Raw genomic sequence first — 23,368 nt, forward strand, 5'->3', positions numbered from 1 at the left:
TAGTTGTTGATTTTGAACATTTTGAAGTTTAAATTTTTTTGTCTAGTAAAATCTAAATCTGTTTCTTTGGGGTCATGCTGAGATAGCCATTCTCTTATTTGATGAATTTGTATTCTTCTAGGTTTTTTTCCTTCCCATTTTTTTTAAAGTTGTAGATGAACACAATATCTTTATCTATCTGTCTGTCTATCTATCTATCTATCTATCTATCTATCTATTTAATGTAGCACTGAGGATGGAACCCAGGGCCTCACTCGTGTGAGACAAGCCCTCTACCATCAAGTTACAACCCCAGCCCTTCTAGGTTTGTTTGTAGTACTTTATTTTGTTTCACTTGTTTATTTTTATATGTAGTCTGTTGTGGTATGTGATATAAGGCAGATATAACATCTTTAAAACTTTTACTGATTTATCCATTTCTCATCAGCTTGAATTTCTAACTTCATCATATAATTTTATAAGTCTACATATAAATAAATTTGTTTTTGGAATTTCTGTTATTTTATTGCTTTGCTAGGATCATACTGCTTTAATTACTGTAGCTTTTAAGAAAAATGTTAACATTTAACAAAATATGTGTTCCTTTCTCTTAAAAAATGGTGGTGATGAAAGGGAGAATAATTGTTTTCCTACCCACTCTTCCATATGTGTTTAGTATCTTCTCCTTTTAGGTAGTGTCAACCACAATAGGACATCTGTTAGAAATTTTAAAACTGCATTATAAAGATCCATGTAACAGCAATTCCAGCAAACTCCCAGTGGATTTAAGCTTTATGAGTAATTTATATTTTTACTGTAGAAAGAAACAACTTTTGTTGTTTTTGTATTTTATTTTTAAAATTTTTTAAATTTTTAGTTTTAGGTAGATACAATATCTTTATTTCACTTCCATGTGGTGCTGGAACCCAGTGCCTCATGCATGCTAGGTGAGCGCGCTACCACTTGAGCCACACCCCCAGCCCCTGTTTCTGTATTTTAGCATGTATTTGGAAAATGGAAAGGTTTCCCATGAAGATTGATTAGCAATGGTCAGGGTGTGTGTGTGTGTGTGTGTGTGTGTGTGTACACACACATGTACATGCTGTCTTCCTGAGTTGCCAGGTTAGTGTGTGTGAGAGAGATTGCCATTTGGACATGTTTATCTGGTCTTTTTCAAAATGAGTGCTTCTAAGTTTCCCATAACTTATTTCCCAGCAATGTGTTGATCAGGTTAAAGTTTGAAGATTCAGGGTTCAGGGGCCTGGCTATAGTTAACAGGAACAACAAAACAGTATTTGGTTTGCTTTGCCATTTTCTTCTTTGCATTTATCTTCTGACTATATGGCAAGTAGTGATTGGATAGAACAAATTTAGATTTTTCTGCATAACTTAATCTAAACATAATAAGTCTCATCTGATTTCTAACTGTATTTGAGATTTCTTTTGTGACCTAGGATCTGTTATTATTTTTAAATGTTTCATGGAATATTGAAAATAACATTTAGTAATCTCTCATTATCCGTGGGGAGGATAATGTGTCAACACCCCCAAGGGATACCTGAAATCAAGGATGGTACCAACTTCACCATATATGTGTACACACAAACAGTATCTACCTGTGATACAGTGTGATTCATAAATTAGACATAGTAAGAGATTAATAGTAATTAATAGTAAATGGAAAAATTATAGTAATAAACTGTGATCAAGTTTTTGTGATTATATATTCTGACCCTCTGAAATTTTTCCAGTTACTCTTTGCAGACCATGGCTGGCCACAGGTAACTGAAGCCATGGAAAGTAAAGTGCAGACCAGGGCGACTGCTTTGTAGTCTTCTGTAGAACAGACAGTTGGAGCTGGGCCTGTGACACACACCTGTAATCCCAGAGGCCCAGGAGGCTGAGGCAGGAGAATTGCAAGTTCAAAGCCAGCTTTAGCAATTTAGCAAGGCCTAAGCAATTTAGTGAGACCCTGTCTCAAAGAAAAAAAAAAGTCTGGGGATGTGGCTTAGTGGTTAAGCACACCAGGATTCAATCCCTGGTAAAGGTTGGAGACTTATCTAGTAAATCAGCCTGTCCTCCTCCCTGCTACCCTCCCCTCCCCTCCCCTCCCCTCCCCTCTCCTCCTCTCCTCTCCCCTCCCCTCCTCAGTCCCCTTCCTGTCTTCCTCTTTTTTTTTGTCAACCTTCCATCAAACATGCAGAACTGTAGAACTGTTTAAAAAGTAAAAACATAATGCTTCCAACCTTTTCTTTCATGTACTTGTGAAATTTTGTTCAGTATTTATAAGCACATTTTATCCTTTTTATAAATTTTGCATTTTAGAGATTAAAAGGATTCTTTGTCATTTAGTGGTTTTGATTGCATATTGCTCTCCTTGCAGTAACAGCCTTGCTTTCTTTTGAATTTGAACTCATACCCCATTCTTTTTAGCCCTTTGTGGGATTTTGTTATTGTGCTTGCCCTTGTGGGTAGGAGAATGCTTGGATTCTGTTTCATTTTACTAAAAAATGCTAGTTACAGCCCATTAAATTGATTCATGGGCCACAAACAACAGTTGGAAAATACCTGAGACATATTTTTCTGTGTTGAAAGTACATTGACTTCTGGGTAAAACAGACTTGAGCCTGAGTCCTGCATCTCTCATTCACTAGATTATGTGACTCTTGACCTTTTACTTAATGCAGAATTTGCAGCATTTAAAAGTAGGAAATAGGTTCCTCTTATATAACTCCCTAAGTAGGGAATTTTCCATGAGAAATATATTCTGTGTTAGTTGGTGGCACCTACTGGCAAAGACACATCATTGCTCAGAGCCTGTTTTTCCTAAACACACGAAAAGAAAATGGAGGTGAGGTCATTGGAACCATCCTACCACTTCTGCTGATTGGCATGGCATTGTGAGAAGGCAGAATGTACAGAGATTCTGGGATTAGTGAAAAGCTACAAAGAAAGAAAAGAATTTGAGGTAGTAGCTGGTATTCCAAAGCAAATGCACATCTGCCACACTAAACTATCCAGCTGGTGAAAACATTAGCCTGCTTCTGTCTTTCTTGACAAATTTCCATTCATAGTATCAGGAGACGTGTGTTTTTGTGTGTGTTTGCAATGGTGTGCAGTGGGGTAAGCTTCCTTAGGTTTTGTTAGGATTTAAAATGAATTCAGCTTAAGAAATGCACTTTCTCTCTGGGCTCCCCAGAGTGCATTTGTTTACTAAGTTGAGGATTTCTCACCATTACCAGTGTCGCGGAGCAATGTTAATGAAAATGCCCAGACATAATGAAAAGTTACTTTTGCTAAGCTGTTTATTATATTTAGACTATACTCCATGTATTTTCGTTAGTGTTTACAACAACGGTGTTTAGTTGGGTGTGATGTAACACACCTGTAATCCCAGTTCCGAGGCAGGAGGATCACAAGTTTGAGGCTAGCTTGGGCAACTTAGTGAGACCCTCTCTCAAAATAAAAAAGCTGGGGTGTGGCTCAGTGCTAGAGAATCCCTGGGTTCAGTCCCCAGTATTGCAAAAACAAAACTGTTTAAAAAATTTATTATTCTTTTATTCTCTTTCATTAGACATATTTGTGATCAGCAACATCAACTTTCTAAAACCTGACTCTGAGGGAACTAGAGCCCTGATTCATTGAACTAACCAAATAGCAACCAAAGCAGTTGTCCTTGGTATGGAAACTTACACTACTTACATTTATGCTCGGAATGCTATTTTTGAACAGTACCAACTTGTGCCTCTGTCTTCCTTGGTGATGGTAAAAAAAGGGACTTGAAAGCAAGATTGGGATCTTGGTAGGACTGCAATGGCATGTGTATGCTGTGTAACTGGGAGGCAGTTGACAGGAAGGAAGAGTCCAGCACTGGATCCTGGTCCTTACCTGATGCACCCCGCAGGCTAGTTGCTTAGTATTTCCGAGTATTGGTTCTCTCTATCTGTAAGGAGGGTGTGTGCCTCGCCTGCGGGATCCTGGAAAGGAGCAGGATGATTTACATAAAGTTCCTTTGGCTGCCGAGCATAGGCAATCGTTAAATAGTAATCATTGTTACTTCTGTCCTTCTGTGGAACTTGTAGGTAAGACACATAGTTGACCGTATTTTTTAACATAAATGGCTGGTTTTATAAATATTACTTCAAGAGATTTCCCAGGTGCAGACATTATATTCTGTGGTTCTGTGACACTGCACGTGGGGACAGAGCCTGTCACGATGCTGCTAGTGCAGCTTTCTAACTGGGGTTGGTGCTGCCACATGGCCACATCGCGTTCCCCACAGCAGTCATTTTGAAGCAGAGTCATGTCAAAATTCTCTGAAGAACTTGAACAAACACATAAACATAAAGACCCCTAATAGATACCTTGGCTCTGTCCACTCTGTGGTCATCTGCATGTGGCTTCGCGACAGTCTTCATCCGCGTCTCCAAGCCCATGGGTCTCCAGCAAAGAACTCCTATGATCAAGGTTTCTCAAATATGAGTGTCATGGCGAGAAGGCTCACCCCAGGATTTAGATACGGGGCCACTTCCTTCCTGATATGGTCAGGCTGGCTCTGAGGAGCGTCTCATACTTCCCAGGGACCAAGTGAGAAGCCCATGGAGAAAGAAGGGCCGGGCCTGAGGTAGCAGTACCGCTGCGTGCCTTGGCACGTCTCAGAGCTCGGCCCTGAGGTGTTGGTTTTCACATGGATGAGGCTTTGCCTTCCTCCTCCGGGACAGTTGGCACTTTGGAGACAATTTTGTGTGGGTGCTTCTGGTGTAGGAAGAGGCCAGGATGCTGTTAGTCCTATAGTGCATGTGACAGCTCCCACAGCAGACAGTTCTCTGAACCCAAGTGTCGTAGTTCCAAGGTGGACCTGCCCCAGCCTGCCGTTGCCTCCTGGATGCTGCTGTTCATTGGCAGCTGTGCCAGCACAGGAGAGTCTGTGTTTTTATCTGTGGACATGTGCTGTTTCTTGCCTGGTAGGCCCAGGAGGCAGGAAACGATGTCCAGCAAGGCAGAAGTAGAATAAGCCAGGCAGGTGTTTCTAAGAACTTGCCTTTCCCGGGAGTGCTGGAGGCCTGAGGAGAGTTTCACCTGTCAGGTTGGCCAGCCGGCCTCAGAGTTTCTCCATAGAGTTTGCATATGGGAACCACCTTCCCGTCTCTCTGGAGCATCATTGTTTTTTCTTAACTACTGATTCAACCTGGAACTTTTGTACACATACACACACACACACAAACACACGTACCTGAAACCACTTACGTATGCATGGCTTCTATAAGAGATGTTTCCATTCTCACCACTACCACTTAGCTCCATGTAGTAGGCTCAGAAAGGCGATGGGAAGAGGAGAGGCCTCTGATGTGTTTCCCACAGTTTGCCTTGCCTTTGTCTCAGTGGTGTTTGGGGAAGTGGGACGAATGGATTATTGCTATTACTCTAGACCAGTGTTTTCTGATATATGCTGTGTTGTTATTAATAGATATTACTATAAAAGGGGGTGGTTATGCCCAACAAAGTTAGGAAAATGGGATTAAACTAACAGCCTGATTTGTAAATTACAGTGCATTACAGAGCCCTGAGTAGCTTAATGGAGCCTGTTGTGACCTGAGAGCATGTGGGTGTGAGTGTGTGAGGGAGCATTGCTTAAGCTTAGAACATCAACATTTTCTCTGAACATCTCCTGTGTCACCAAAGTATTCCCTGAAGATGATCTTGTGATCAGGGTAGCTTGACAGTAGCATGTTCCTTGTGACATTTGTCTCCTCAAACCTTTATAGGAGAAGTTGAAAAGATTTGTAGGCTGGGAAGCTATTTCACCTCCCTGCAGAATTTTATTAGATATAATCTTCTTACCAAGCCTTAAGAGAATAGTTGCTCTTTCTTTAGAGGGGTTGTTTCCTTCTGAGCGGTATGAGTAAACACCATTTCACTATTTGGGAGCAAATGAAAAGAAGAATTAAGGTTTCTCACCATTAAAGATCACTTTGCCGACTTCTGGCATTTTTAACTGAAAAAAGCATCAAGGCAGCTTACATCAGAATGGCTCTGGGGCATTCTGGCTCCTGTATCACCAGTCTTTAGCTCAGAGCACAGCTGTGCCTCTCTGCACTTCTTTGGGTGCTGGTGCCCGTGGGGCAGACCTCGCTGCCCTCTGTCCTCCATGAGTGCCTTTCTGTGCCTGCAGCCATGATGCATTCTCCTTGCATTTCAGACATTGTGACCTTCAGGTGGCTTTGAAACCGTCAAGGGCAGTCGGCTGGCTTTATTAATCCCAGGGTCCCCTGGAGATAGCAGTACAGGGAATTACAGGGAGACCTCCATAAATGCAGCTGTTTCTGCTTTTTCAGCCCCTCCTTCCCACTCAGGATTACTGCTGCCAGCATTCTAGCCCCATTTTGGGCACTGGGACACACCTGGCTTCCTCTCTAGCTCATGATGGCCTTTGTGCACAAAGTCTTTCCCTCCTGGCCGCATTCCCCCTTGCATGCCTTAGCACTGTGGGGCTTAGGAGATTTTACAGAGAAAGCAAATGGTTTTCCCTGTAGCACCATCTGGAACCATTCTGTCCAAGCCTCTGAAGTTTGAGGAGTGTGAGGCACGTCCTGAAGGCAGCGGGAGGGAGTACTTTCTTGAATGCTCACTAACTGCTGTGTACTCTCCATCCCCACAACTCTAGGCACTGGGTGTTGTTCAAGGTCTGGCCTACACAGTGGGCAAGTGACCAAATCAGGATCCTAAGTCCTCTCCATACAGTAAAGCCTTTGGCTTTCCCATGTCACTGTACTACAGCCCTGATAAGATCCTGCTGTGTGACCTGGAGGGCAGTAGTGTTCATTGAGGACTCTGCTGTTACCCGTGCTGGATGTTGTCAAGTGAATTGTCAAAACACTTTAGGACTTCAAGAAAAATAGGGACAACTTGGGAGGTAGGCTTATTCCTTGAAGGCAGCATCAGGATCTTGTAAGAGATCTGTAATATCCTTTTTTGAATAATGTGGTGGGACAAATGTTGTAGTGTAAATTTTGTGCCCCACTCTTAGATTTTAGGTTTGGACAGGAATCTTAGACTTCTGTCCACAAATGAGCTGTGCCTCTTTTCCCCTCAGCTCTCTGCTTCCCCTTCTCATTAAGGTTCCATTTAGCCATTAGATAGGAGCTGCAGAAGGGAAATCCAATCATGTATAATCTCCAGTTAATGGGCATCTATTGAGCGACTAGGTCACCAGAAAGAATAATTACACAGTGCCTCTTTGTGCAGTAAACACAAAAATCAAAAGATAATGCATTCCCAAGGCAAGCCAGATTGTTAGTGGCTAACAGTATCCTCTTTAGGGAAAAGATTGGGGCACCCACCATGTTTGCTAGGGCAAATTGCAAAGCCATTCCTCAAAAACAAGGCCATCAAGGGAGGAAAATGTAAGACCAGGGCACTTTCAAGGCTTTGTCACTTCTAATTGCCAGTTGTCATGGTGAATTACTGAATAGTAGCTAGTAAATGTTTTATACAATCATGGGGAACTTTGTGGATCTCTGGGGTTTTCATGCCTCAAGTTAAAGAACAATAGTGATGATAAGGTGTTGTTTGAGCCCCACTCCCACAATTTAGTCTGTTTGCTAAGCTTGCCCAACCTTCATAAGTGAAGACTTCCTGCTCACTCTTGGCCAGCCACTAACTGATGATTTATGAAAGATGAGCATGACCCCCTTGACCCAAAATGGCGTGTGTTAGCCACAGGCCCACAAATTCTTGGATTTGTGTTGAATCATTTTAGTTTGGGTTTTCAAAATCATGTCTTGTAGCTATTTAGAATTTGCACACCTCAGCATAATTCAAATAACCTGTTTTTCCCCCTTAGAACACTTCAGTTATGGAAGATCAAAATGAAGATGAGTCCCCAAAGAAAAATACTCTTTGGCAGGTAGGAATGACAAGATAGCAATTGACTTACTGTAGATAAGATGCTCCCTTAGTTAATGTCCTCCATGAAACCAAGAGCCAAGCTTTTTCGTTTTGTGCAGTTTTGTTAGTTTCAGAATCCACCCTAATTTATCACCTTTTGTAGGGAAGTATCATTACAAATAGTAAAGGGTTGGGAATTTTCACAAAGGTTCTGAAGTGGCTGTAGTTTAAAATGTTTTAATCTGTGGCCCAAGATGGAAAATGGTGACATCCTTTGCCTCTATCTTCTTTCTTGGCTCTGTTTTGGTTTTATCAGTTTTTCTGCTAAATCCACCAGGGTTTTTTGTGGGGGCTTAGGGGAGCATGTAAAGTTCCATGGCTTAGCATTCATCAGCCATATGGTGTATGTCGTTTTCCCTTCGTGAGGACACAATTAAACGCAAATAAATCTGGAGAGAATAAGTAAAAAAAAATTTTTCTGGGTCAGTTGATTTGAAGTTAAAGATTCATGATTGTATAAAACAATAATGTGTGCCCAACAAATTTAAGAAGAGATGGAAGAAAGCAAAACAACGCTAGAAGGATTTTGCTGGGCTGAGCAGTGGTTGGAACAGAACCTGGCCAGTGTGTGCTGTGGGATGGTGCATGTGCCACACTGTGTGTGCAGACTGGAATCCATCCCTTCCTTCCTGTTTATTATTTTGCAATAGGATCCTCTTCATTCACTATTGATTTTTCAGTTTGCTGTGGTTCTTAACACTTTAGCTTTCAGATTTCCTTTCATCTGCCTTCCTTCCAGTCAGCTAGTTAATGGTACATAAATACTCTAGGGAGGCTGGCTGGTTAGGAAGCCTCCCTGTATGAAATAATAATCCTTTTGCTTAGCCAGTGAGATAAAGGGTGTGAAAATACTTTGTAAATTATAAAGCAGCACACAAATGCAATTTATAAACCATTATTATATTTGACTTGGCAAATTATTGTCCAAAAGAAAGAAAGAAAGAAAGAGAAATAAAGGGGGAGAGAAAACGTGCATCCCTTTCTTTCTCAGGATTAGGTGCTCCTGGCATCTTGATGTATATACCCTTTATTATGGTTGGTGCTCCCCAAATGTGATCAGGGTGCTGTATGAAATTCTGGGGCTTGTCTTTTGTCCTTAATATTTATTTCATAAGCCTGTCCTCTTGTTACTACAGTCTAACTATATAGCTTAGTTTTAATGACTATATTATAGTTCTTTGTACATGTGTTAGAATTCGTTTTAACCAGTTCTTATAGTTACTTAAAGTTTTTTTCCAAGTTTTTCTAGTATTTTGATATTAGACTTAAGATTCTGTTATAAATTTGGTAGATATCATTATGCTCCAAAGTAGACTTTAAACCTTTATACCTGCTATTAGTTACAGCAAAGAATTTTCACTTCACCTCTATTTTGAACTCTTTATTTTTGGGATCTGCTGAATACATTTGTCTGCAACCAAAATCTAAAAATCCCTGTTTAGTACTGCCCCCTAGTGTTACCTAGTGTTAGGGAGTCTTCCCTCACCAAAGCTTCAGGGGGAAAAAAATCTTGGACAATGGGGAGGGAAGAGAAATTGGGTGGGAGATCACTGCCTTTTGACCTCATGTCTAAATGTGGATATACGAACTACTTCAGACATGAAACTTACAAGGTTTTATCAAGGAAGGGCAAAGACCCCTATGGACATTTACAAAGGGTTTCTTCTTCGTGGGATGGATTGACCATGTGAGGAACATACTGGTCGTGAAGCTCTTTGTTCTTTCTTGTAAGGCTGCTGAGATGGAGTCCTAGCTGAATTAATGGGCGTGTGTAGCTTAACTCTTTACTTCTCAAGATTCTCTCGTATAATCCCTTTTGAAATTACACGTAAGGAGGCTGTTAGAGGAGTGATAGGTTGCTTGGCAAATATTTAACAAAAGTATTGAGATTATTTTGTTTTAAACAGGGAAGTTGCAGGCCTTATAGTTTCAGTAGTAGTTGTGGACTGAGTCTAGGGATTCAGATTATTTTTTTGATGTATTGTCCAGGCGCAGTGTAGTTTTCTTTTTTGGTGCAGGGAATTGAACATGTGGCCTTGTTCATGCTAAGCTCAAGCTGTACCAGTGAGCACTCTCCAGTCCTGTATTGTCAATAAAAAAAGAAAAGATACACTGACGTTATGCAAAGACATGGAAATAGATTTGATGAGAAATGCATTGTTGTATGTATAGGAGTCTCTTTTTTATCCGTAAACATGTGTAAGATGAGGGACTTTTCAGATACGCATGGTTTACCTTTGGTAGCTTGCGGAGGAGGTGATCAGAGAAGTGGGGAAGTCTAGAATCGTTTTGGAGCAGTTTCTTTAGTAGTGCTTGGAAAACAATATGAAGGATATCAGAACTATTAATAAAATGAAGCTTTTTAGATTGAATTGCTTTTAGCTTTCAATACATAACTGCTTATCTTCTTTGCTTGATAGGCCAGGAATCCTCATAGTGTGGTCCCTGAAGTACAGTCTAGACCAGCAGTATCAGCATCACTAGAAGTAGAAATCCTTGGGCTTCACTCCAGACACGTAATATCAGAACCTCTGGGTGGGCCTGATGATCTGTGTCAACAAACCCTCTGTTATTCTGTTGCTATTGCTGTGTGGTAGTGCCCCCCGTCCCCGCATCCAGTTTTAATACCTACATTCTGAAAATATTAAATGGAAAATTTGAAGGGAGGGATTGAGACCACATTCACATAACTTAGTTATTCTATTTTCTCATTAATTATTGTTATTAATCGCTTACCATGCCTAATTTACAAAATGAACTTTATCATAGATAAGTAGATATAGGAAAAAAACATAGTATTCGTACTGTTCAGTACTAAACCCTATTTTAGGCATTTTGAAATGTATCTCTCGAGGATAAAAAGGGGCTGCTGGATGTAGCATTGACTCTCAACTATGAAGAAACAAAATGGATTAGTTGTAGTCAGTTTGCACCAAGCTGAACGATTCCTCTAAGATGATTATCTCAAAGTAGTTATCTTAACAATGACATCATTTTGGAAAAACATCGGACAATGATGATTTAAGATGCCTAAAGCTTTAAAAATAGCTCTAACTTCAGCATTTACTGTGTGACTTATTTGAGGACACAAACCCTATATATATTACTCATAATAAAGAAATGAGTTTGGCTGTAGGGTGAAACTGGTATTTTAAGATTCAATACACAGGGTGAAAAATGTTTCTAATGAAATGTCAATTAGATTTCTTTCTCTTGTCAAACTCTTTTTTTTTTTAATCTTTTTTTAATAGATAAGTAATGGAACATCATCTGTGATTGTCTCCAGAAAGAGGCCATCGGAAGGAAACTATCAAAAGGAAAAGGACTTGTGTATTAAGTATTTTGACCAGTGGTCTGAGTCGGATCAAGTGGAGTTCGTGGAGCATCTGATTTCACGAATGTGTCACTATCAGCATGGACATATTAACTCCTACCTGAAGCCCATGTTGCAGCGGGACTTCATTACTGCGTTGCCAGGTAATCACTGGTCCTGAAAACAATCGAGCTGGGCAGGGGTGTCCAGCTGGAGCCCAGGCAGAGCCCAGTGGGTATTTACATCGCACATGTGTAATGCACACTGTGGTTTTAATGGATGGTGCTTGAGGAGGATTATAATTTAGCTTCTTTCATTAATAGTGTGATTGTTGGCCATTTTTACTGCTTATTTTAGTTCATTTTCAACAGGTTTTTTAAAAAAATGATATCCATTATGTTTTGATGTAATCTATGTTCAGTCTGTACTTTCCCTTTATATGTAAGTTTTAAAAATATAGGACTTCTTTCTTCAGTGTGTATTCTTGAGAGGTGTCCCCAAGTTTAGGATGTTCATTTACATCTGAAATGATGCCTTGGGATGGCAAAGACGGTCTAAGAAAGCAGGGGGCATGCCTTGATTATATTTCTGGAAACTGGCTTCTGTATCCCCTGCCTCACTGCCCGCCCCGTCATCTCCCTCTCAGATGCAGGCAGGCATGTGTGCCACCATACACCAAGAACCACTGTGGAGAATTCCCACATGCCTCCTGTGGCCCCCAGTTTCTCAAGACCAGCCTACTCCCCTATCAGCACTCTGCAGCAGAGCAGTGTGTCTGGCCCAACCTGGGAACCTGTGCTGGTGCCATCATTCCCCAGATCTGTTGCCCGTGTTCAGGGTCACTGCTGGAGTCCTGTGCCTTGTGGGTCTGGACCAGATACAGTGATGCAGTGCATTCTCCACCATCACAGTATCCGCCATGCAGAATAGTCCTGTTTCCCTTTGATTCTTTTTTATTAGGGGGGGAGGTACCAAGGATTGAGCCCAGGGGTGCTTAACCACTAAGCCACATCCCCAGCCCCCCCACCCCCTTTTTAGTTGTTAATGGACCTTTATTTATTTGTGGTGCTGAGAATCGAACCCAGTGCCTCACACGTGCTAGGCTAGTGCTCTACCACTGAGCCACAGCCCCAACCCTCCCACTTTGATTCTTTTTGGTCTCTTTATTCTTTCTAAATTTTTCATTTTAAATTTGGCTAGGTCAGATAATGGAGCGTTCTGACCAAAACATTTCCCTCTAATATGGTCAATGTAGCCTGCTGGTTATTCCTGCCATGCCCAGGTAGATCTAGAAAGCCCAGCAAGAACCTGTGACATTGCTACCAGACTGTGTCTCATCCAAAGTGCTGGACCACTCCCTCAACCCACTTGGGGAATAGCAGGACCTGCACTCAGGCCTCAGACCTGAAACTTGGGGTTGCAAATCTACAGGCCAGCGTTTGGTCTCTGATTTCTCTTCCAACGGTTTTAAGTTTGCTTTTTACAATGGTAGCATTAAAGGATACCTGATAAGTAGCCTAGAAGAATTTGACTCCACTATTCTTTTTATGCTGAAATGTAGCATGACTTGTCTGTTTTTTTCCCTCAGTAATATGTATAGAAAAGTAAAATTTGAACCCTTTCTTTTTATTACATTAGTATTTAATTGCTGATGGGAATCTTAGCCATCACTTAGTGCTGTTTCTTGTTGCGTAGATCAGGAGGCTGAGGAACAGAGGAGTTGTGAAGTACCCAGCAGTGCATATCGTGGTTATTGTACGATAGTGTGCGTGATTGATGGTAGACGTTGGCTTACAAGTCGGCCTAAAACCTGAAATTACTCTAAGATTACTCTGAAAAATACCTTAAATTGACACTAAATATTAATTATATGGATTGTAACCCAGTTCATTAAATTTCTTTTAATTATGGGTGAAAGGTGAGTTGGAAGGGTCAGGGAGGGGGAGAGAAAGGGGGTGGGGGGCACTCTTGATTGTAAAAGAGAGAACAAGAGCTGAGTGGAAGTGAGCCAAGGGAGCATTCCTCTGCTTCAGTGTCCACGGGATCACCGAGGAAAGGCAGGGAGGCTTTCAGCTGGTGATTGGATTGTTCCTCTTACATGCTTTTAACTGGGCCTCATTTTTCTCAGCAAATCTGCCTATTGGTTTCTACTGTTGGGATTTTATTTTCTTCCTTGTAACCAAATGGTCGGGAGTGCCCAGAGCTCCACTTATGTTGACAGAATAGCTGCCACAAGGTGGCACTGTTGAAGTTCTCCTGATTTGCAGAGTGTAGTTCCAGGACAACCCTTCTTTCTCTCTGGGAGTGTACAGCCTTGGAGAAGAGGCAGAACAGAGGAACATGTGTTATGTATATAAATATGGTTAGTATAATTGCATACAATTCAGTTTTCATTACAAAGAATTTTAAGCCATTGTCCATATCTCTTGTTAAAGTAGAATTTTGTGGTATTGAATATTATATGAGATGAATGGACAATTGGCTGGGACATGGAACTATTTTTGTTAAAATGCTATTTGTTTTAACAGGATTTGATCTGAACATATATACATCTGTCAGTATGTTTCATACATATGAAGCTAATGGCTGGGGACAAGCTGGCCAAGTTGACTGTGTTCGTGTCTAGTAGACTTGGATTAAAGCTGGCATTAGTTTCTTAGCCCAGTCTCTGCCTTGAGAGCACTGTGAGAGAAACAGGTCCGTGTGTTTGTACTTAGGTTTAATAATCTATGCACAACTTACTAATTATTATACTAGCTTGGTGTTTAACTTTTTCTGTAGATGATCTTGGAGTTTGAATTTTTACTCTATTAAAATTGACAGTCAACTTAAACTTCTTTGGATTCTGAAAATCATTAGTTCTATAAAAATTGTGTATAATTTTGGCTTTTTAATGCTTACTATGAATATTGTACCTGTCAGTATAGGAAAAATGGAAAATGTTTGTGGTCTCTGGCTCCTTTTGGTTCAGTGGAAAAAGTGATAATTATGATATGCTTTTCTAAAAATCATGTGAATGTTTAGTCTGCAATGTCAATTTCTGCAGGCTAAGTTTGTGGTTTGTAAGAACTGTTGTTAAAGGGAAAGTTTATACCATTTAAAATAGAGGCAGATTGTACTTCAAACAGGATGATAAGCATTGGTGATCCATTTGGTGAGGTGTCTAAGCAATTAAGAATTTTGAAACACTTAACTTTCTGGCCATGGGTTATTCATTTGTCTTGCTCTCAAGTAAGAATGAGAAACCATTACAGACCACGAATGTGACAGAGACTCCATCAAGGTCTTGGGAGATGGGAAGAACCAGAGCATAGTCCAGGCAGCAGGCTGTGCAGGATGGAGCGGGAGGGGCTGCAGCATGATTCAGGCAGTCCCTGGACCTGAATCGTGGGTCCTGCACTTAATAGCCGTGTGGCCTCACTTTTTGGAGCCTCAGTTTCTCACCTGTGTAGGAATAGTAGGATTTCAGAGGCTATTATTAGGATTAAAGAAGGTTTGTATGATGTGCTCAGCAGCTGGTGGGTGCTCTGAGGATGGCAGCCGGAGAGGTAGGAAACACCTGCTCCTCCGGAGGCGTGGCGATTTACTGCTGGGAAGTTTTAATCATTTGCCCTGTGTTTCCACATGGGTCCATCCTGACGTCATAGAGTTCATGTGCCCCTCCCCCTTTTCCCTTGGGAACCCTGTGGAAGAAGCTGCTGGACTCTGCCCTGCGCCTCTCTCCTCGTGCCCGAGTCCTCCCATTGGGTGTTTCGGGTGACAGCTGTCTCCTGGCAAACTCCTGCTTTCCACAGTTGTGTTTTCTTTGAAAAGATTTGTAACTTCAGTTTTACGACTAGATCTGTGACTAGGGAGGAAAGGGACAGCAGAAGTGTGTGGGAAAGGAATTTTTTTTGCAGCTGTTCTTTGAAATGTGTTTCTGCACCACCAAGGTCTTCAATGTCTGCTGAAGGCAGCGGCGAAGCTAGCTGCAGTGAAGGCATTGAGCTGACGTGGCACATCTGTGGTGCCTTGCGGTGTAGAGTATTTACACTGGGCTTGGAAATTTGGGCCTTTTAATTGTTTTAATTAATTTATTATTGGGAAATTTCCAGACTTCGCTGTGGTGCTGTGATTGGCACCAGAAGCGCTCGTCTGCAGCATGTGTGCGGTGCTTGGGCCTCGCCTTCTGAGGCTGGCATGTGTCCTCAGGAGGCCTTAGGAAGCAGGCGGTGGTGGGAGATGGGAGGCTGGGCATGAGAGAGCAGTGGGAGCCAGACATGGGTGGTTAGGGAAATGCTTAGTTTTAACACCTCAGAGCACTTTTTAGGCCAGGCAAAGACACCACCTTATTCAGTGACCCATTTGTCCTCAGTGGACTTCAAACTAGAACAGCCCAAGTCTGTCTGGCACCTGTGATGGCTGCTCTCAAATGCATGCCCACAACAGCGAGTGTCATTTTTACTCTTCACAGAACGTTCAGGGGACATGAGATTTATGCCAAGATAAGAGAAGCAGGTAGATTTGTTCTAGAAGAGATATACTTCTCTGCAATAAATAAAATGGAAGAATAATACTCAGCATTCTTTTTTTTAAAAAAATATTTATTTATTTTAGCTTTCGGCGGACACAACATCTTTGTTGGTATGTGGTGCTGAGGATCGAACCGGGGCCGCATGCATGCCAGGCAAGCACGCTACTGCTTGAGCCACATCCCCAGCCCCCTCCCCCCCTTTTTTTTAATACTCAGCATTCTTGATCATCGATATTAGCTAAGGGGATTTGGGGAAGGAAGGAGAACAAAGGCATTTATTGTGTGTCTGTTTCCTGTTGTTGGTTGTCTTATTAAGCTTCCAAGCAAGGTTGGGAAATTCCTTCCCTGTAGACTGAAGCTACCGAGAGTTCTGTCATGGAGGATTCTTGTGCAGATTATTTGAGACAATCTATTTCAGGCACTTAATATTCCTATGTTTAAACAGCATGAGATCCAAAAGAGAAAATGGATTTGCTTAGGGTAACTCAATTAGCAGTGGACAAAATCAAGATTCAACTGTCAATGGTCTAGACCCGTCACACAGGCTGCGCCACTCATGGTCACAGGCTCTGACTCTCCAGGTTATCTGACTTGACAGCCAGTGCATTTTCCACAGGACTCAAACATGCTGCCTCCAGAAGGATGAAGAGGATTTAAAGTATTAACCAAAGGAAGCTAATCTGACCCCACTACATCACTGAGATGTCCTTTCATTGGATGGATGGTGTTTGAAAGGAGAAAATTATGCATTAATAAGGCATTTATTTGTGTAAAGAAGTCATTGATGGCTTACTTGTTAGCATTCAGAGTTGAGTTGTATGGGGGTTGGTGGTCAAAGAGGACTAAAAGATGTCATTGCTATAAACTTGGGAGTTTTCAGCATGTTGGAGTTAGTTGGTGTCACTTCTTACTTAAAAAAATAGTTTCTTGGGCCTCGACATCTGGAGATTCTAATTGAATAAGCAGAAGATCTGGGGGACATGGCGATGTGGTTTTGTTGCTGTAGTTTTAAAAATCAGTAACTGTAGGGGCTGGGATCATGACTCAGTGGAAGAGCTCTTGGCCTCACACATTCAAGTCTCTGTACCACATATAAATAAATGAATAAAAGAGGGTCCATCACTACTTTAAAAAAAAAGTCAGTAACCGTCAGTGATTTAGACACAGTCACATAGGCTCCACCACTCATGGTCACAGACTCTGACCCTCCAGTTCAAGTGGAAGATCTGGATGCTACTTTCCCAGTTTACACACAGATGATGCCGTCATTGCATCCAGTGAGACTAGACAAAGCGATTTCCTGAATCATTCTTGTCTTGCTGTTGTTTTCATTTTCCAGCAAAGGATTCAATAGAGGAATTGGTTAGGGGTGTATTTATAACCCATCAGGAGGATCTGGTTAGTGATGTAGAAGTAAGATAAACTTTACAAGCAATGTGTTCTAATAACCATTTTTAGAAACTAGAAAAGGAAGATAGATAAGTACTCCAGAACTAGAAAAGTTCAAAGAAGAACTAGAAGTCAGTAAGCCTTTGGCTAGAGACTCTAAAAGAAAACAGGGTTAAACAGGGCTGAAATACTCTGAAATTTGAAATTCTGATGAGTAATTTTGTCAGCCATAGTGATGTAGAGATACCTGTGATTTTAATTAAACATAGAATGCAAAAGAAAGGTACATGTGATCATGGAGCTTCCTAAAAGGTGGCCTGGATCTTTGAGCGTGGTATCAAGAAGACCAAATCCCAAATAATGTAAAACTAGCCAAAATGTGTAATCCAAAGGAGTTGAAAACAAAACAATCAACTATTTAGAGGAAAGTTATAAAGAATGGTTGGAGCCATGTTACAGTGACATATTTTCAGTATCATATAACTTTTTTTGCTTTCCCAGTAAGAACAATGGCTTTAAAACAAGGAAGGATAGGAAAATTATAGTCAAAAAAGACATGAATGGATTTAGGAACCCTGGGAACAAGGAGACCTAAACACCTTGTTGGCCAGGAGAGCCACACACCTCTGGTTGTGATTCAGAACTGAGGCACTTTGGGAACTAACTGAAAACCAGCCTGCAGAGCTCCCGGGGACGGCGCGCCCTGTGCAAGTGGTACCACTGTGTTGGAAGTCTGTACGACAGACCCATAGGTGCTGGGAGAGCAGGGTTCCTGATTTTAGGAATTGGAGAAGGTATATTTGGGGGTATTAGCTTTAAAAGTTGATGTTATTTTCTGGCAGAATTCTTAATTTCAAATGTGAATCAGTATCTGAAAAGATTACGCAGGCCCGTGCCAGCCTAGAGGGGTGCCTGCAGAATGTTAAGAGCGGGATCTCTTGGGGGTGGTATTTAAGGATTTAAAAGTTTTTGCTTTTAAGTCCCTAAATATGTTTTGTCATTATTTTCTATAACGTTAAAAAGGAACACAGAATAGCTGGTGCCAACTTGCAAATGAAAGGCTGCAAACATAGTAAGTATCACCAAGCTCACCTCGTCCTTACTGGGAAGGTCACCAGACTAGAACACAGGTCCGAAGAACGATGGGCGTGTCTCCAGATGTCCCTGAGGACTGAGGAGGGGACTGAGGGCTGGATGCAGTATATCCACATGGTTACAGAGCTGCTGGCTCAGCCTTGGTACCCTTGAGTGTTAATGGAGACATTAGTGATGACCTGGAGGGAAATTGTTACTGTCATTGGGTGCTGTCCTTGGTTCTGACCCATTTAACCTGTTAGTCTAGACTTGAGATAAAGATTCATTTGCCCACCTGCATATCTGGTGCATAATACCCATTCTTCAGAATGATGAAATTAGTTCTAGAGATGAAAATGGATGGATCAGATAGGGCTTTAAGGGTGCGTTGTGGTAAGAATAAAATAGAATTGCAACATGAAGCCTCCTCTGCTCCCAACTGCCTGTGCATATACAGCATTAGGGGCGTTGTTTCAATAGGTGCTTTAGGGGAGAGGCCGAGGATTTTATTTTAACTTGCTGCCATCACAGGAGTCTGCTGTGATGTGACTGTCAGCTGGGGACAGTTCAGTCTTTGAACAGTGATAAGCATGAAAAAGGACAGTGGCCCCAGTGCAGTCTTCCTCATTAACCTATGGTTGGAGAATTTGTGTGTATGAAAGACCTAGAAACCACAATCAGCAGTGTAACCTTAGTCTTTCTGAGAGTTGAAGGGACCCTTAGTTCATAAAGCACTACTTATGCACCATTTCATTGTGATATTTCCAAAATAAAGCAAAGATTATTGCCCCTATATTATACAGAAGAGGACACTCATTCACCAATGCCCTGTGTTTAGCACTAATCTTAGTAGTATATCCACATGGTTACAGAGCTGCTGGCTCAGCCTTTGTACCCATACAGTTTCTGTTTATTTTGAAAAAGAGAAAAAACATTAGCTTTATCAGGTGCTTTGTTGTCTTTAAAATCTCTCAGGGTTTGTCTCTACAATTTGATTTGTACAGGCAGTTGGAGCAGGGCCAGCTGACTGGTGAGGACCACTCTGTATGGTAGAAAATCAGGCCCAGGGATGTTTCAGTGTGTGTCTGATGTCATCAGAACTAGTAAGCGGTACACCTGATACTGATGCTGAAGTTGGAACTTTCTGCCTATTTTGTGTTCTCATTCCTACACAACATACTCTGAGGGACAGCTTGATTCTTGATGGTACAGAGGACGTCCCAGGGACTTCAGGAGGAGTGTAGGTAGCAGCAGTGCTGCCCATTGTCACCCCCTTCCCGTTGTCAGTGTCAGGCAGAGGCCTTTATCTTGAGTGAGCATCTGTGCAGGGACCTTGGCATTATTTGGCCTCTTGAACCCAGGCATCTCCAAGATTCTACAGTTTGCTAGCACCCAAGCTGTTGCCTTTGAGGGTGTTACCATTGCGTTGGTCACAGAAGTGGATATCTACAAGAGGGAAACGAAACGATGCACAAAATTATATCTAAGCATGACTGACTTTAACTCTTGATTTGCCACTTAACTTTTAAAAGATGAGTACTTAGTTTTACCTCCTTAGTCTCTTTAACTCCCAGAGATTCACATGGCTTGATAGGATATGATTTATTGTGAGAGACCATGAGTAGGGGGAGTGGACACAAATTTCAGAGCAGGCAATCCAAGTTCCCGTCTTGGTTTCATCACTGAATAAAGCCTTGAGCGCATTGCCTCTCTGTGTCTCATCTGAAATTTGGGGAGTCATTACCTCACAGGGGTTTTGTAAAAGTTATGTGAAACAAAAAAACAAGTCTTTTTATCATAACACCTGCAAATATAGAACTGTTAGCTCTTACAGAGAATAATGGCCATCATTTGTTTTATAATAAAAAAAAAAATCAGAACCCAAATGAAGTGCGTTTCATGTGTTTATGTACTTGGTCACTGAATACCGTAGATCTTTTTATATTACTTTACCTGGGTCAGGATTTCTTTAGTTCTCTTATCTTTAAGGAGTTGGTGTCTGGTGCTGTCCCATCTCCTTGCCCATCTTTCATTCCCTTTTTTGTTTTGTAGAGCAAGGCTTAGATCACATAGCAGAAAACATTCTTTCCTACCTGGATGCCAGGTCTCTGTGTGCAGCAGAGCTGGTCTGTAAAGAATGGCAGCGAGTGATCTCAGAAGGAATGCTCTGGAAGAAGCTGATTGAGCGAATGGTACGCACGGACCCTCTGTGGAAGGGACTTTCAGAAAGAAGAGGGTGGTAAGTACCCAGTTGAAAAAAGTTGCTCTGACATAGAGTCAGCTTGATTACTCTAAAAAGCAATTATGTGCAAGTGTGTTGGCCAATTTTAAAGAAGGAGAGAAGAGGAGGGGAGTAAGGGGAAAGAGTTAAAGCTGTTAGAATTTCTCTTCCTAAATGTGTATTTCCTCTATTTGTTAACTATTAGGACATTTTGTGTAGCTCAGATGGGTGATTTGGTTTTTCAAAGTTATGTATGCTTTTTTTCTTAAGCAGTGATAACATTACCAGGAGATAGGTAAGATAAAGAAAAAAATCTGAGAAAATGCCATTTTGCTATTATGACTTCCGGTTGTGGACATTGGAGGCATAGGGATAGCATTTTTCCAAGAAAACCTGTGAACTTAAATGCAGATCTGCACCTCTCTGTGTCAGTGGCCTGGCCCAGTTGTCCCCCAGAAAAGCTTCAGAAAGGAACAAGGTGGTTAGAGGAGGGTCAGGAGGAAGTTAGATTTATCACAAAGCCATATTAGCACTTACTAGACTCTCGGGCATGAAAGGCTGGGTATTGTGTGCTGGTCCTAGAAAACAGAAGGCCAGGGCCAAGTCGGTATAGCCGACCTGGTCTCCACCATGGAAACTTAATTGTCGGAAATCTGGCTTTTGACTGGTAAAGCTCAATGCAAGTTAAAATACATGAAAGATAGGATGTCTTTATAACACCATGTTTAAGTAAAATTCACCCATATGCGCGAACTGTAACCTCTGTTTGTGTTTATTTGCCAGGGATCAGTACCTGTTTAAAAACAGACCCACAGATGGCCCTCCTAATTCATTCTACAGATCATTATACCCAAAGATTATCCAGGATATAGAGGTAACTTTATGATTTATCTGTTTTATGGGCTCTTTGTATCCTGTTCTCAACGTTTTGTGTTGCCTTATTATTATTTTGTTGCTGTTGTTGTTGTCTTCTTCCATAATCATGGAGCTGGTAAGTTTTTTGTTGTTGTTGTTGTTGTTTTTTAAGAGCTGAGCTTTTGGAGTAAAAGTCACAATGTATAACCTGCAGTTGTTCTTCAGAGTAAATCATGTCCTTTTACAAAACTAACTTTCTAAATTTTGAAATATTTCTGCAGGGCTGCTAGTTAATTAAAACCTTAATCCACAATCAAGTTTTATTCTAATTTGATAAAATTTTCCAAAATCCAAGGCCCAGATTTTTCAGTAAATGCAGTTTTGCATTTTTGAGCTATGTTTATTGAGAAGGAAAAATGGTACATTCTCAGTTTCCTCTGTAAATTATTCATAGTTTTTCATAAAAATTACTCAGAAATTATTCTAAGCAATAGTTGAGTTTTATAGAGCAAATTATGCTTCTGGACCATTTTGGATTTAAGTATAACTTTACCAGACCAGTAAAACTCTGTAAACTTGATGAGAAACATTAGAGATGTTTGATATTGTTCATGGGTTCTAATTAGTTCAGTTTTATTATTTAGCCCTTTTCCTTGAATCAGGAAAGACATGCACAGGCATTTCTCATTAACTCTTTCCCATGTGTTCTTGGCCGGTCCTGGTTACTTCACTATTTCCTCCTTGGCAGAAAAATTGAGCCTGCACTAGGCAGCATTGTATCTCCCATTAAGTTACACGCAGTTTCCCAAATGTGAAGTAATCCTCCCCCCAGGTGATAGACATAAAAGTTATTGTACCCAAATTCATTAATGGAGAAACATGTGCTCTTTTGGAGTTGTCGTCCCCCCCCCCCCCCCCAGTCAGATGTGAACTAATGGAATCATTTGGTTAATGGTAAGTCTGAGTGTGCCTGGAATATCATGATTTAAAATACGAGCTCTTGTCTTGAGAATTCTGCTCTCTAAAGTGACCTAGAAAGTAACAATTTAAGAGGGTTAAATAATTGAAAACTTCTGCTAGATAAATCATAATGTTGGGGAGTTACTGGATCTGATGGCAGTTCAGGTCGTGGAGTCAGTTACCCCTGCAGTGTTGGTGGGTGAGCCTAGTGTTAACTTGGATCTTTGGTTACTGTGTGCAGGTTTCAGGGGAGCGGCCGTCTCTCCCCTGTGTGCCTGTACTGAGATGTTGCTATGTGTACATCTTAGAAAATACATGATCTAGTTCTTTTGGGTAGGGCCAAGTATTTAACAAATTACCTCCAAATTTCTTTGAATGATTTTATCAGGTAATTTATTTAGAGAAGGATGATATTGAAATCTGGGAAGACTTTTGATCAGGTTGAAGAATTGATTATGTACTTTTATTTAATTCTCATGACTGCTGTTATGGGCAGTGTGTGCTCATGGCCACCCATTTCCTCAGGCTGCAGTAATGTTTTAAAGTTAGCAGAGGCAGACATGAAGGAAGCAGAGCCATGGGGAGACCCTCTCCGGCAAGAACCTCTGCATCTCAGTGGTCTTCCCAGTGGTTCTGAAAGTGGGCTTGAGAAAACCCACTGGTTGACCGCAAGAGTCTCCTCCAGATTTTTGGGCAAAATCTCCCAGAATAAGGGGTGATGTTTATATTTTGTTATATTCACTAGTGACAAAAACAGTGTACCACTAATGGAGCCTGTACTTGTGCCAGATACTTTGTTTTGCCCTTAATAATCCATTTCTCAATTGAATATTCTGGACAAAACCTGACAAGTAGATCAGTCCTTATTCAAAGTTGAAGAATCGGGCTCAGAAAGGTTCTGCAGTTTGCTCTGGGTCCTACATCTGGGGAGGGAGTGGGCCTGGGACCCACTCCTGCTCTTCTGCCCTGCACACACAGTGTTTGTAACATAGGTTACTGAAACCAGTGCCAGCAATGACATGATTGATATTTATCACCTCAAATCAGGGGTTCACCTCTTTTGGGGAGTAAGTCTTAATCTGCCCAGGGTAGAAAGTTCTTTCAGGGGCTGGGGATG

At 41.3% G+C, this 23,368-nt stretch overlaps 1 protein-coding gene across 9 annotated transcripts in view; it reads left to right on the forward strand.

Annotated features, from left to right (window-relative positions):
• FBXW11 (F-box and WD repeat domain containing 11) overlaps positions 1 to 23,368 on the forward strand; it is a 123,094-nt gene that overhangs the window by 73,133 nt on the left and 26,593 nt on the right. For 5 of the 9 annotated variants that reach the window (XM_081271973.1, XM_081271974.1, XM_081271976.1 and 2 more), the window contains 4 exons: positions 7,823 to 7,885; positions 11,178 to 11,403; positions 20,268 to 20,454; positions 21,220 to 21,310. In XM_081271973.1, the coding sequence (XP_081128099.1) occupies positions 7,823 to 7,885; positions 11,178 to 11,403; positions 20,268 to 20,454; positions 21,220 to 21,310 (567 nt within the window). The remainder of the gene's footprint in view (positions 1 to 7,822; positions 7,886 to 11,177; positions 11,404 to 20,267; positions 20,455 to 21,219; positions 21,311 to 23,368) is intronic. The other 4 variants (XM_081271975.1, XM_081271979.1, XM_081271981.1 and 1 more) reach the window with 1 other exon arrangement.

This window comes from Spermophilus citellus (genome assembly GCF_964194105.1).
Source record: "Spermophilus citellus genome assembly, chromosome: 1".
NCBI lineage: Eukaryota > Metazoa > Chordata > Mammalia > Rodentia > Sciuridae > Spermophilus > Spermophilus citellus.